The sequence below is a fragment of the Nelumbo nucifera genome, chromosome 7, assembly GCF_055504915.1.
Source record: "Nelumbo nucifera cultivar China Antique chromosome 7, China Antique-T2T, whole genome shotgun sequence".
Lineage (NCBI taxonomy): Eukaryota > Viridiplantae > Streptophyta > Magnoliopsida > Proteales > Nelumbonaceae > Nelumbo > Nelumbo nucifera.
In genome coordinates this window covers 48,558,562-48,572,917 of record NC_142655.1, presented here as the reverse complement: position 1 = coordinate 48,572,917, position 14,356 = coordinate 48,558,562, and the positions used below count along the sequence as shown (strand labels likewise).

Below are 14,356 nucleotides of genomic sequence, written 5' to 3'. Positions count from 1 at the left end.
TCCTCCCACTCCTATTAAAACGCCTCACTTGCCATATATCCATAAGCTCATAACAGTTAACAGACCCTGGATGGCATAATTGAACCACAAACAGTCAAGCATCCTTGTCCAAATGTGAAAAGCAAATTTGCAATTAGTATATGATTTGCAGATTCCAAACTGACTATTACAAAGGATACAGTTATACCTTTCTACCACTGATAGAAGGGAAAAAAAACAAAGATCTTGGAAGGCACTGTTGAGCAGCAAAACTTGAGTGATTCCAACCCCATATCCTTGTCAGCCTGATTCCTGTTTAATTTTGCATCATTTAGGACTTCCATTAGCTCCAGAACTGAATCCATCTATCAATTATTTGCGTTTCTTCAAAACACAGTATTTGACACAACCAAATCATTCACCTCTTCATAGGTCTCTTTCACAAAGCTTCTTTATTCAGGGCTAGATCAAATATGAATGGAAATGCTTCCTTCGATGGTCTTCCTAAGCACTATTATCTTCAAGAAAACTAATCTTGCTATCCCCTACTGAAAAGAATGGTAGGATCCATCGTATGGACGCCAGAACTGTTGCGGAATGGGTGGGCAAATTTCAAAAATTTCCTACCTCCCTTCCAACTGTGAATCGTATTCCTTGATTTTAGAATTAAAATTCAAGGATCCTACTTGAACCAGAACCGAACTAGATCTGAACCAAAAGACAAGAGAGGAATTATACCTGATCTAGAGAAGTAATATCTCCCAAAGTTGGTGTTCACGCCCAAAGAAGACACCAAGATCCACTCCTGCTGAAGATGACACAGCAACTGTGGAACAGAACCAGCAGAGTGCGTCCTACGCACTGAATCCTTCACAAGAATCCTCTGGAAACAAAGAGCACCGAACTGAATCAGCCTTTCAGTAAAAGCTGATATCAAGAACTCTTTCTTGATCTTTCCCTCTCAGAGAAATCGAACTGGTGGTGGTTGGCAGCGGCTGATGGAGGAGGAAAACTAGAGAAGAGAGTGGCGAACTACTTTTCTCCTCTAGGGTTTCTGAGATCTAATCTTCAGAGTGCAGGTGTGCTCTCTACGAAATCCCCTTGGGTTCGAATTCTTGTAATTCGAATTAGGGTTTTCCTCCTTGTTTCTTAATGATTAAGAAAGCCTCCTAATCATATCAGAAGTTGCCCTTATCCAAATCAGTATTTGGATTACGACTCTTCTTAATTTTATCTGCAAATTAGATTAGCTTTAGGGCTCATCTTAATCTCAGATCCGCCCCCTTAATTGACTGATCAAATCAGCCCAGATCGAAATGGGCTTTAGGCCCATTAAGTAATTAGTGCTCAAAAGTCTTCCAAACTGCTGCCCAGTTGGGCTTCTTTGTATGGTGTGGGACCCAGGCCTAGCCAAATTTACTGGGAAACCCAGTGAACCCCCTTGAGCCCATCACGTGGACCCTATGGGCCCAACACTTACACTAAGTGGTCCCTGAGCCAAGCCATCTTATAAAAACACAGGGAATGTGGGCAGATGCAAGATTAGCCCATCAGGTATTATCCTAAATGGCCTTACACTTAACCTCTCAGCCCATAATGATCAAGCACTGCCCGACAAGAGAGGACCTCTCCCTCGGCTGCAAGGAACAGTGCTGCACTCTCTACTCATATGGATCCCGGGAATTAAAACCATTTGCAAACATTTTGAAACCATACATATCTATATATCATATACATAAATTTTGCAAAACAAAATTTCAACGATTGAAATCAACTGCCGGCAGTTTGGTTTCCATCAGAGAGAGTGCATCCCCGATCATTACCTTTGTCCGACAAAGGGGATGATCCCGTCACTATGATCACCCACTCAGATGAATTCTCAGACTGTCCCAACATACCCAGGTTTTGACCCCCGCTGAGGATCTCACTGATTGGCATATCAAAGACAGCCCGATCCGACACCTAGTGCAGTACCATAATCGGGTCTAGGGGTTAGGTGTAACTTTCCAGTTTTGCCCATCAATCTCCAAGGTCTAGGGCAATACCGGAAATCTGGTCCGGTTTAAGGGTTCAAGTAATCCTACACTACGTGTGCCTTGGGTCTCACCCTGGCGGCTGAGACAAGCCACCCCAACAGTTGGCAACACACCAGTGTCAGCCTTGGCAGGATAAATCTCCCCAGACTTATCCAACGGCTATGAACATTTAAAACAAGCACAAGTCTCATTAAGTGTCCAGTTTTAGGGTCTTAAACAGAAGCACACCACACAACATGAATCAAACATGTACTTTATTTATTTACATTAAATATCAAAAGTACATCAAAATCGATTGAAGCTAAGGGCATACAAAAACTGTCCAACACCTGCCTCATAGTTGATACCTTCACTAAATGTTTTATAGGTTTTGTCAATTCCTTTCCATAATGAACAGCCAAAAGAATTGTTTGCCCACCTTGGATCCCCAATCCCTATTCCTGGATCCATACTTAGCTTCGATCACCCTTCTCCACAGACTGTTATGTTCCTCCCAATACCCCTAGAGCCATATTGGCTTCCTGTAGACTCCTTACTACAACATACCAATCCTTCCTTGGAGTGTAAACTTTTTTTTGACAAGTGGAGTGCAATTTTTTCTCCACTTAACTAAGTGGAATTTAAACTCCTCCCTCCACTCCTTCCACAAGAAATTCTGCATCTTCTTTTCAATTGTTTTTGTTATACAAGATAGGATTGGGAAAAGGGATAGCATGTTTATCCGCAAGCAAGTTAGCAGATTTATTATCAAGATTACATTTCATCCTTTTGATAGGTACTTAATTTTCCACCTTGCCAGTTTTCTATCCACTTGATCAATAATTTGGCTATGAATATTGACTAGGTATAATTTATTTACCTGTCTACTTTCACTTTACATGATCAGGAAAAAAATAAAAAAGAAAAAACAAACTGATTCATTTTAGCCTGTGCCTAGATCCTCCAACTCTTGACATTGGACGATGCTTGTAACTCATGCTTCAACATTATAAAATTGGTTATGTTTTGGATCAAAGAAAAGAATTCAGTCTAGTATTTATGGGAATAACTCACCAATTAATAGAAACAACAGAATGTGTGAAATTTCATTCATTAGTTTCAAAAAAAGGAAAAAGAAAATTTTATAGGTAAATATGTGTAGGGCAGAATAATGCTCACCAGACTTACAAAAACAGAATTGAATGCAATGTAAAAAAAAAAAAAAAGGAAAAGAAAAGAAAAACTATGACTTGAAAGCTTACCAATCCTATGGCTATGTAAGTTGAGAAATAATAATAGTGAATCCTAATCCTCCAACATCAAACCAAAAAACAAAAATGACGGATGGTTCCCAAAAAGTATAAAAATATCCATGAAGAAAAAATTTAATTCCTCAAGGTTTCCATCAAGAATGACCAACTGCTCGTTATTCTGTGCTGGTTAATGGAGTGGTTAGAGATTCTTTCCAGCTACTAGAGGACTGAGACAAGGGGATCCCCTCTCTCCCTTCCTCTTTACCTTGATAGCTGATGTTTTCAGTAGACTTATCTCGAGAGCAGGCACGCTGAATTTGATTAAAGGATGGAGGGTTGGAAGAGAGGGTGTTATTGTTACACACCTACAGTTTTCAAATGACACTGTCCACTTTTGTGAGATTGGAGACCTTATCATATCACCTTGGACAACCTGTAAAGAAGACCTAATCATAGTATCACCCCCAATTGGTGTGTTCTCTGCAAAGGAAATGAAGAAAGTTGTTCCATTTACTACTATCCTATCCTTTAGTTGTAGCTCTCTAGGAAAAGCTTTTTAGTCTTTTTGGATGCAGGTGAATAATGCCGATGCAGATTAGCAATCTATTTGAATCTTCAACTTTCAGGTGTCTTAAGAAAAGAGGTAGAATCCTGTGGGGGCGTGCTAGGGCTGCATTGGTTTGGACTGTCTGGGAGGAAAGAAATTCCAGAGTCTTTGATGAGAAGGAAAGGAATGAGGTCATTGTTTGGGAATGTTTAATTAATAGAGCCATCATTTGGGTGAAGACTTTGGAACTATATTCTCTACTCTCTTTTGATGATGTATGGAGAAATTGGGAAGCAGTTGCCAAAAGTTGTAGTGTGAGAACTAAACTGTCTGTAGAATGGAAACCTCCTCAAGAGAGTATTGTTAAACTCAACTTTGATGGTAACAGCTTAGGCAATCCGGAACCATCCAGTGTTGGAGGTATGTTTAGAAATGCAGAGGGGATAATTATCACTTTATATTCTCCTATAGGAGTAGGGGATTCGGTTAATGCAGAAACAAGCAGTGTTACAAGGAGCTGAATTTTCCAAAGATCTGAATTGTGAACAGCTTTTAATCGAAGGTGATTCCATGCTAGTGATCCAGTGGTTAAAAGAACCAGAAACAGCAGCTTGGTCCTATAAGGGGGCTTTACAAACATTCAAATGGCTAACTACAAGCATGTCAGTCTAGTCCCAATGGGAAAAAAGATCTGCAAATGGGTTAGCAAACTCACTAGCTAAACAAGGGATCCATAGGAATCAGATGTTTGGGACTAAATTGTAATTCTTTGTTTTAATCTGAGGCTGCATCTCGTGCGTCATTTTGGGAACTTTCTCTGTGTATCTAGTATGCTCCTAATCTTTTAATAAAATCATTCATTACTCATAAAAAAAAAAATTGATCATTTGATTTCTCCATCACTTTGTTTCAGGACTGTAATTAATTAGGCAAAGAATCAATACAAGTGAGATATATGGCTGATGTGGATGCACAAATCAATAAATGGCCAATCCAGAGGTTACCCCATCTGAAGGATGGTTGAGAGAAGCTAAAGGGTTCTCAATGTAGAAGAAGGGCATTTCCCCACTTGGCCCAATTAGGAAATTAGAAAGAAAGGAGAGAGAGAGAGAGAGAGAATTAAAACTATAAAAGGTTTACATAATCCAAACAGTAAACTGGAGATTTCAATAACATACCTGGATATCTTATCACCATTTTCACTGTAAGTTGTTAATATAACCACAGGTATACCTTCATTCAGTGCGTCATCAATAAAACTGCATATGAAATATGGTTAAGTATCAATATAAATGTTGGATGCTAAGAAAAAAGAAAACTAAATGAACATCAATAAGTATAAAAGATATTGAAAGGGAATGGTGCTGTATTGCAAATTTTACTGCATCAAGGTCAGCATCATCCATGGTTCACAATTTCAATATCAATGAACATTTTACAACATAGAGATGGATAACTTCTGGAGATTTTTCACTAAAAACAAAAAGAAAGTTTTCTAGAAACAAGAAATTAGTTAAGAATCATTAGAAGAAATATAATTGCACATTTAAGGCTAAAAACCTATAGAAAAGAATTCTATAAAGCAAACAGGAGAAAATTAAGAGACTTTAATGGGTATCTTTTTCTTTGTCTCCCTTTTAGTCTTTTAGTCATCTACTCTATTAGATATGTCAATTGCTTGCCATTTTGACTTTTTTTTGTGTCATTATATGTTTTGATTAGTTTGATAATACTCTTTTGTAGTTATATGCATTTTTCGTTTTCTTTTGAATTATAGTGACTTATTAAGTGAATCATATCAAAATAGTAAGCCAATTATCCAATCACCAATTCCCCGTTGGTTGTTTTAGGAAAATATTTTTAATAAAATTATGATGATTTTAATGAAATACCGGAATTAATAATATTCTAAAATATTGGAGATATTTGTAAAAAAAAGTCCTAGAAAGATTTCCATCACAACCTAGCTAAATGGGGATATTCCCGGGAAATTTCGCAAAATATTGTCGATATTGCAAACCATGGCATCATCTTCCCTTTGGCTACCTCCTAATGCATATGTCAAGCTCAAATTCAATGCAAGTAGTATGGGGAATCCAAGAAGGTCAAATGGGCTGATGGTTCTGTCATGGCTATATTTCTGAAACATATAGGACATGGGGACTCAACAAGGACAGAATTTTGGGCTGTTCTAGAATGACTATGGTCGGGGAAGGAAATAAGGATTAAAGGGATCATTGTGGAAGGAAACTCAAAGGTTGTAATGGAATGACTAAGAAATAAAGCACAAGCAACTTGGACATACAGATACACCTTAAGGGGAATCAGATCATTAGTAGAAGAATTGGACTTTACCTTTCCGTGGGTTCCTAGAAGTGCTAATAGTATGGCAAATGGTTTAGCAAGGCAAGGCAGTAAATTGAACAGAAATGTTTCAGGGTGAGGTTCCAGGGGGGATCCGATGTAGATATTTCAGTAGACAGAAAATGCCAATCTTCAAGGTTCCTATTGTAAACTTGCATATAATGTTTATATTCTAATAAAATTTGACTGTTGCTGATCAAAAGAAAACAAATCTTTAGTTCCCCCCCCCCCTCCCCCTTCTGTTTAGTTTGTTGTAAGCATGCAACATTAATCCTTCCATACCAAATAATATACTATTAAATTGTCCTATAAACTTTAAGAATCAAAACTACATAATAGAGTAAATTTGAGCAAAATTTAAACTCATAAAAAGTGCAAGTGGTTCTAATTAATGAACCAGAATATCTATTACTCAAACAAACGCTAAGATTTAACTTCAAGCCTAAAAAAGTTTCGATCTGACTCAAAGTGATAATAATGTCCATTAGGTGGACAAAAATATTATTACTCCATATGTCCACATTTTTGCCAACTTAATTTATAATACCATCTTGTGTACTCCACATAATGTTGATGGTTTTCCCCAGAGAATGTGTCAAGTTGAAAAACATTTTGTGCTAGTAACCATGGACAAGGTTCAAAATTTCGATGCATATGGACCATTAAGACATGGACTCATAGGATGGCTGAGGCCCAAGAAGCAAATATTAGACACTAATCAAGCCCATAACCTATTAAGTGATTCACTCTTTAATTAATGTGAACTGGGCCTAGTGGTCCCAATTCACTTCAAGTGAGTGAGAGGACCCAATAATAGTTCGATCTAATTGGTTTGGGATTTATACTTATTTCATGAGGATTATAGTAAGTATTAGTTTAAAGTCCTAAAAGATTACTGCTAATTACTATGAAACCTAGGGAACTACCATAGGATTTCTAATTTTTATTTAAAAGACTAATTGCCTAGTCAACTAGTTTCACCTTGGCACCTTGAAAACTATGCAGAAATATTTTCATTTTCTCTTAACCCCCTTCTGAAATTAAAATTCCATACAAGACCATGATCAAATGCAAATAAGCAGTGAGAAACAAAAAACATTTTATTGCTTGCCAAAGAAATAGGCCATGGAAACAATCCTTTAATGGCTCGTTACCTCACTAAGAATCCAATAAGAATTTCAACTTATCACCAAAAAATACTTCATAACATATGTACTCTATAAAAGATTGAGAAATGGGAATTATAGCTCTTCAAAGTGAAGCATGGGTAGCTCTAGCAAGCACACCCACATGCAGGGCCCAAGCTTTGACAGGTTGGGCTTGAGTTTTTGGGATCCAAGATGGGCATAGGCCTGACCTAAACTTGTGTTGGGCTTGGGTTGAGGCTTCAGGTAGCCTGGCCCAATCAAAGCCTGCCAAACATTGTATGTATGACACACACACATATGAAGATGTATATATTTGTACTATGATATGTTCATATGAATGTTAGTTACATATTTATACAATTATAGTTTCACATACAGCCTAGAGTATATTTAGATATTTAAAATATGTATGACTAGACTAAAATCACACCCATGCACAAACATGTATATACACACATATTTAGTTACTTATCTCTTAGTGCTTTGTGTTGGGTTATCTGGTTGGAGTAGAACAGCAGAAATTTTTCCCAATCGATCAGAAAGATAGAAGGATTGATTGGGAGGGTGAAGAGAAGCTTGATTGAATGGGCCAAGGGGCTAGAAGAGTTTAAAGAATGAACCAGCAGCAGATTACAAAAAAGTGGGAAAGAATTCTTTTTGTTGATGATGTAAATGGATGACTGGTGTAGGATGGGTAGAGATCCTACAAAATTAGGATCTAGTGGTGAATTTTGTGGGGTGAATGATGGTTGTGGCCTGTGGATGATCAGAGAAGAAGAATATGGAAGGAAAAGCAAGTAGAATATTTGCTGTTGGCATAAACAAAAAAGTTATACATCCCCTAGAAGAAGAAATTGAAAGAAAGGTAGGATCCATCGTATGGACGCCAAAAAGGTTACAGAATTGGTGGGCGAATTTCAAAAATATCCTACCTTTCTTCCAACTAGGAATCGTATTCCCTAATTTTAGAATCAAAATTCAAGGATCCTACTTGAACCAAACCAGACCAGATCTGAACCAAGAAACAAAGGAAGGGTTATACCTGATACGGAGAATGAAAATCTCCCAATGTCGGTTCACGCCCAAAGAGAGGTCCAAGATCCGCTCCTGCTGAAGACGACACAGCAATGGTGGAGCAGAATCAACAGTGTGCATCCAACACACCGAACTCTTCACACGAACTCGTTGGAAGCTTAGAGCACCGAAACAGATCAGCCTTTCAGCAAAGACTAATATCAAGAACTGATTTCTTGATCTTCCCTTCAATGGAGTTCGAACTATGCAGCAAGGTGGCGGCGGCTGGAGGAGATCCCAAAGGCTGAAGGTGGCGTGAATGCAATTTTCAGCTTAGGGATGACGAGATCCTATCTCAGTTTGCAAAGAACGTATCTGCTAAAACCATAGGTCGAATTCTTGTAATTCTTGAATAGGGGTTCGTCCTTTCTTAGTGATTAAGAAACCTCCTAATCCTATTAGGAGTTATCCAAATCCAAATCTGTATTTGGATAGGGGATAATCTTAATCCTATCTGCAGATTAGATCAACCCATTCCTGATCTCATCAGGAGGTTAATCCTATCTGCAGATTTGCCCCCTTAAGTGGGTGATCATATCAACCCAGTTCGAATGGGGCTTTTAGGCCCAATAAGTAATTAATGCTCAATAAGTTCCAAACTGCTGTCCAGTTGGGCTTTTTTGTATGGTGTAGGACCCAAGCATTGATCTCCACATCAGCCACATGGGTTCGGCCCAGCCTTTGTTACAAGGCCTAGCCAAATTCACTAGAAAGCCCAGTGAACCCCTTGATCCCATCACATGGACCCTATGGGCCCAACACTTACACTAAGTGGTCCTTGGGCCAAGCCATCTTATAAAAAACCAGGAACTGTGAGCAGATGCAAGATTAGCCCATCAGGTATTACCCTAAATGGCCTTACACTTAACCTCTCAGCCCATAATGATCAAGCACTGCCCGACAAGACTAGAAATCTGGTCTTACACCTAGTGCAATACCATAATTGGGTCTAGGGGTCAGGTGTAACTTTCCAGTTTTGCCCATCAATCTCCAAGGTCCAGGGCAATACTAGAAATTTGGTCCGGTTCAAGGGTTCAAGTAATCCTACACTACGTGTGCCTTGGGTCTCACCCTGGCGGCTGAGACAAGCCACCCCAACATTTGGTAGCACACCAGTATCAGCCTTGGCAAGATAAATCTCCCCAGACTTATCCAACGGCTGTGAACATTTAAAACTAACATGAGCCTCATTAAGTGTCCAGTTTTAGGGTCTTACACATGAGCCTCATTTAAAACTCACCCATCATATTCAGGTTACGCCAAGGTACCGTGAGAGAGTTCCCATTTTCTGGCGAAGCCCCTCCCACATCGGTCTATGACGCCCCTATCATCATATGAAACACTCTAACAGACCCAACAACAAATGGATATTCCAATTTTATGGTGCGTTTCCTCAATACTGAATGACCCATCATCATGCTAATGATAGAAGGCCTTTAGAGAGTCCATCATATGGATCTCCCTATCACATGCACTCATATTAGCTGGAGGGAACAAAATTACGCCCTAGTTAATCTAGGTCAAACCAGAGTAGCTCCTACTGACTTTCATAAAGTCAGATTTATGGTGGCCCATAACGGCTAGGGTTTCTGCACGCGACCCTTTTTCAGGGTTGTGGGGCCCACCATGAAAGGAAGGGGTCATCCAATGACCTTAAGGGACACCATGGCAATGATGTGCATTCAGCCATGGTGTGCGCAAGAGCCACTAACGAATCATCATGGGCCAAGTGCTTATGGCCCATGGTCGCAGCACATCAAACATCCACACATCGCATGATATGGAAGAATTGATCCAATCAATTACACACTGTAAAGCCCATTAAACAGCCCATAAAAAAAAAAAAAACACAACATGGGCTTCTGCAGTTTTAACCTCTTAAAACTGGACTTTACAAGTTGGGCCGAATTGGTTCTTCCAATTAAAAAATGACTTCAAACTTGAGAGTGGGAAATAACAGGACTGAATACAGCCCCTTTCGAACCCTAGATTCGGTCCAAATAGTTTTGGTCCAATCTAGTCCGAACCAGTCCAAAAACAACTTTTAATTCAAGAAACAATTCAATGAAAGATCTGAAATTAAAATTCTGAATTTTGACAATCAAAAACAAATCTGGACTGTTCGTACAACCTGCAAAACAGAGGTTAGTAATTAGGGTTGCAGTTTCCCAAACTGCAAAAGCGCAGATAGTGAACTCTTCATCTGCGAATCTCCAGTGCCGCCGCCTTCTCAATCAAGAAAATAAAAAAAACAGAAATCCTATTTCTATTAAATAATTACATTCTTAATTGAATCCTATACATTCAGTCTAGAAAAATAAAAAAAATAAAAAATAAAAAAAATTATTTTACAAACCAGAATGAATAGAAACTGCAAATAACAGGTGCACAGACTTTCTGCGCCAAAACTGATCTTCGAACCCCATGTACGAACAGTCCATTAAATCAGAAAAAAAAATAAGAACAAATCTAAATTAAATTTCAGATTTAATGAAAATTAATTTCAGATCAATCGCCTATACAAGAAACAATTTCTTGAAACAAAACTGCAATCTGCGCAATACTCGGATAGAACAGCTTCTACCGAATTGCTCAGGTTCAGATCTGATCTCTTGGTTCAAGATTCGAACCTGTGGCTCTGATACCACTGAAAGAATGGTAGGATCCATCGTATGGACGCCAAAAAGGTTAAGGAATTGGTGGGCGAATTTCAAAAATTTCCTACCTTTCTTCCAACTAGAAATCGTATTCCCTAATTTTAGAATCAAAATTCAAAGATCCTACTTGAACCAAACCAGACCAGATCTGAACCAAGAAACAAAGGAAGGGTTATACCTGATACGGAGAATGAAAATCTCCCAATGACACAGCAATGGTGGAGCAGAACCAACAGTGTGCGTCCTACGCACCGAACTCTTCACAAGAACTCGTTGGGGGCTTAGAGCACCGAAACAGATCAGCCTTTCAGCAAAGACTGATATCAAGAACTGATTTCTTGATCTTCCCTTCAATGGAGTTTGAACTATGCAGCAAGGTGGCAGCGGCAAGAGGAGATCCCTAAGGCTGAAGGTGGCGTGAATGCAGTTTTCAGCTTAGGGATGATGAGATCCTATCTCAGTTTGCAAAGAATGTATTTGCTAAAACCCTAGGTCGAATTCTTCTAATTCTTGAATAGGGTTTCCTCCTTTCTTAGTGATTAAGAAACCTCCAAATCTTATTAGGAGTTATCCCAATCCAAATCTGTATTTGAATAGGGGATAATCTTAATCCTATCTGCAGATTAGATCAACCCATTCCTGATCTCATCAAGAGGTTAATCCTATCTACAGATTCGCCCCCTTAAGTGAGTGGTCATATCAGACCAGTTCGAAATGGGCTTTTAGGCCCAATAAGTAATTAGTGCTCAATAAGTTCCAAATTGCTGCCCAGTTGGGCTTCTTTGTATGGCATGGGACCCAAGCATTGATCTCCACATCAGCCACATGGGTTCGACCCAGCCTTTGTTACAAGGCCTAGCCGAATTCACTGGAAAGCCCAGTAAACCCCTTGAGCCCATCACATGGACCCTAAAGGCCCAACACTTACACTAAGTGGTGTCTGGGCCAAGCCATCTTATAAAAACGCAGGGACTATGGGCAGATGCAAGATTAGCCCATCAGGTATTACCCTAAATGGCCTTACACTTAACCTCTCAGCCCATAATGATCAAGCACTGCCCGACAAGAAAGGACCTCTCCCTCGACTGCAAGGAACAATGCTACACTCTCTTCTCACATGGATCCCGAGAATTAAAACCATTTGCAAACAATTTGAAACCATATATAAGTATATATCATATATATAAATTTTGCAAAACAAAATTCCAACGATTGAAATCAATTACCGGCAGTTTGGTTTCCATTAGAGAGAGTGCATCCCGATTATTACCTTTGTCTGACAAAGGGGCTGATCCCATCACTATGATCACCCACTCAGATGAATTCTCAGACTATCCCAACATACCCAGGTTTTGACCCCCGCTAAGGATCTCACTGATTGGCATATCAAAGACAGCCTAATCCGACACCTAGTGCAGTACCATAATCGGGTCTAGGGGTCAGGTGTAACTTCCCAGTTTTGCCCATCAGTCTCCAAGGTCCAGGGCAATACTGGAAATCTGGTCCGGCTCAGGGGTTCAAGTAATCCTACACTGTGTGTGCCTTGGGTCTCACCCTGGCGGCTGAGACAAGCCACCCCAACATTTGGCAGCACACCAGTGTCAGCCTTGGCAAGATAAATCTCCCCAGACTTATCCAACGGTTGTGAACATTTAAAACTAACACGAGCCTCATTAAGTGTCTAGTTTTAGGGTCTTACACAGAAGCATACCTCATAACATGAATCAAACATGTACTTTATTTATTTACATTAAATATCAAAAGTACATCAAAACTGATTGGAGCTAAGGGCATACAAAACTGTCTAACAGAAATAAGGACAGAGAGAGGGGAGAAAAGAGAAAATTTTCTGGCAACAACCAGAATTCAGTTCACTAAACCAATCTTTATTTCATCAAATAACTCTTTTATTTGTTTATTTATTTATTTTGCAATTACAATGACTTTTTTATAGACTCGATACATTAGTTCAAATGACCCTTTACAAACTCCAATTCGGACTAGGAAACTGACCCAAAACTTCTAATTGTTTTAGAACTTAGAAAAATCAATTGATGACCCATAAAGACACTCCAATGAGGACTTTAATTACTAAAACAACTCTAAAAACACTTACCCAATCCTACTAAGACTAATTTAATTTCAAGATACCAGAAAATACTATAAACAGTAATCCATGATTTTTCTAAAAATAGTAATTACAAGTACTATGAAATTCCAAGAATTACCATAAATAGTAATTTTGAATAGTAATAAAAAACTAAGAAACAAAACCCTAATCTTAAGATACCTATAAATGAAGAACAAATAAAAAAACTGAAACAGTACCAATATCCTATAACCCAAAAGTTCTAGCATAGGAATTGGAAAATTGGTTTGCTTCCTCATGAATTCTTTCCTTGCTTCTACATTTACATCAATGACTATCAGTACGATTTTTTGTAGCTACTATGCTTTTTGATTTCCCATTCCTTTGTAAAGTGCCTTGGTGTACAGAAGTTAACATGCATCTATTTGACATATTTCCAGTTAATATAAGTCATACTTTACCTTTCAAAACAAAATTATATAAAACCATCTTTTTCTAAGTATTTATAGATGCATTTAGTAATTGGAATTGCTGCTTTCTTTTTTTTTCTTTTTTTTCTTTTTTTCTTTTTTTTTTTGAAAAAGATAAAGTAATTAGGCTTCACTCTTAAATTGGGTTACAAAGCGTGCAATAATAGGTGAATGTGCAAAACATATTCAAAAGTCCTTTCAAACCCACCCAAGCCCGTGCCCTACTCAAGTTGTGTTGGGTTAAGCTCAGGTTAGGGCTAGGTTGGTAAACTCAGACTTGAACTCAGGTTGAGCATGGGTTGGCCCTCAATCCGCCCAAGTTGCACTCCTATTTGTATCCTAACTATTAGTTGAGAGACCATGAATACTCTTGATCATAGCATGCCACAACTTAAAGGCTCTGAGGGGAGATGCCACAACCATTTACCTAAAAGGAAAAGATTTCTAGGCAGAAGCCCAACCACGCCTATTCTTTCTTCACCATAAGGTTACAAACTATCAAACCAGGCTAGTAATCCTAAGCTAAAAAAGAAAATTACATCACAGTCCAAAACATTTGATCCCTGGATAGACCTTGTTCAGCCAAGGAACCTACCAACCCATTAGCAGAAAGCCAGAAATATTGCCTCTATTTCTTTGAAAATATTCCCAATCTCTCTTATGAGTTTGGTTGTGAGTCCTTAATTTTCAATATTCAGCCAGGATAGTACCAATTTCAAGTCCCCTTCCACTTCTACCTTCTGAAACCCAATTGCTTAAC

At 38.7% G+C, this 14,356-nt stretch overlaps 1 protein-coding gene across 2 annotated transcripts in view; it reads right to left on the bottom strand.

Moving 5' to 3' along the window:
- The window catches only part of LOC104608090 (Haloacid dehalogenase-like hydrolase (HAD) superfamily protein), an 81,678-nt gene that overhangs the window by 47,940 nt on the left and 19,382 nt on the right, over window positions 1-14,356 (bottom strand). For both annotated transcript variants that reach the window (XM_010273967.3, XM_010273966.3), the window contains exon 7: window positions 4,973-5,053. In XM_010273967.3, the coding sequence (XP_010272269.1) occupies window positions 4,973-5,053 (81 nt within the window). The remainder of the gene's footprint in view (window positions 1-4,972; window positions 5,054-14,356) is intronic.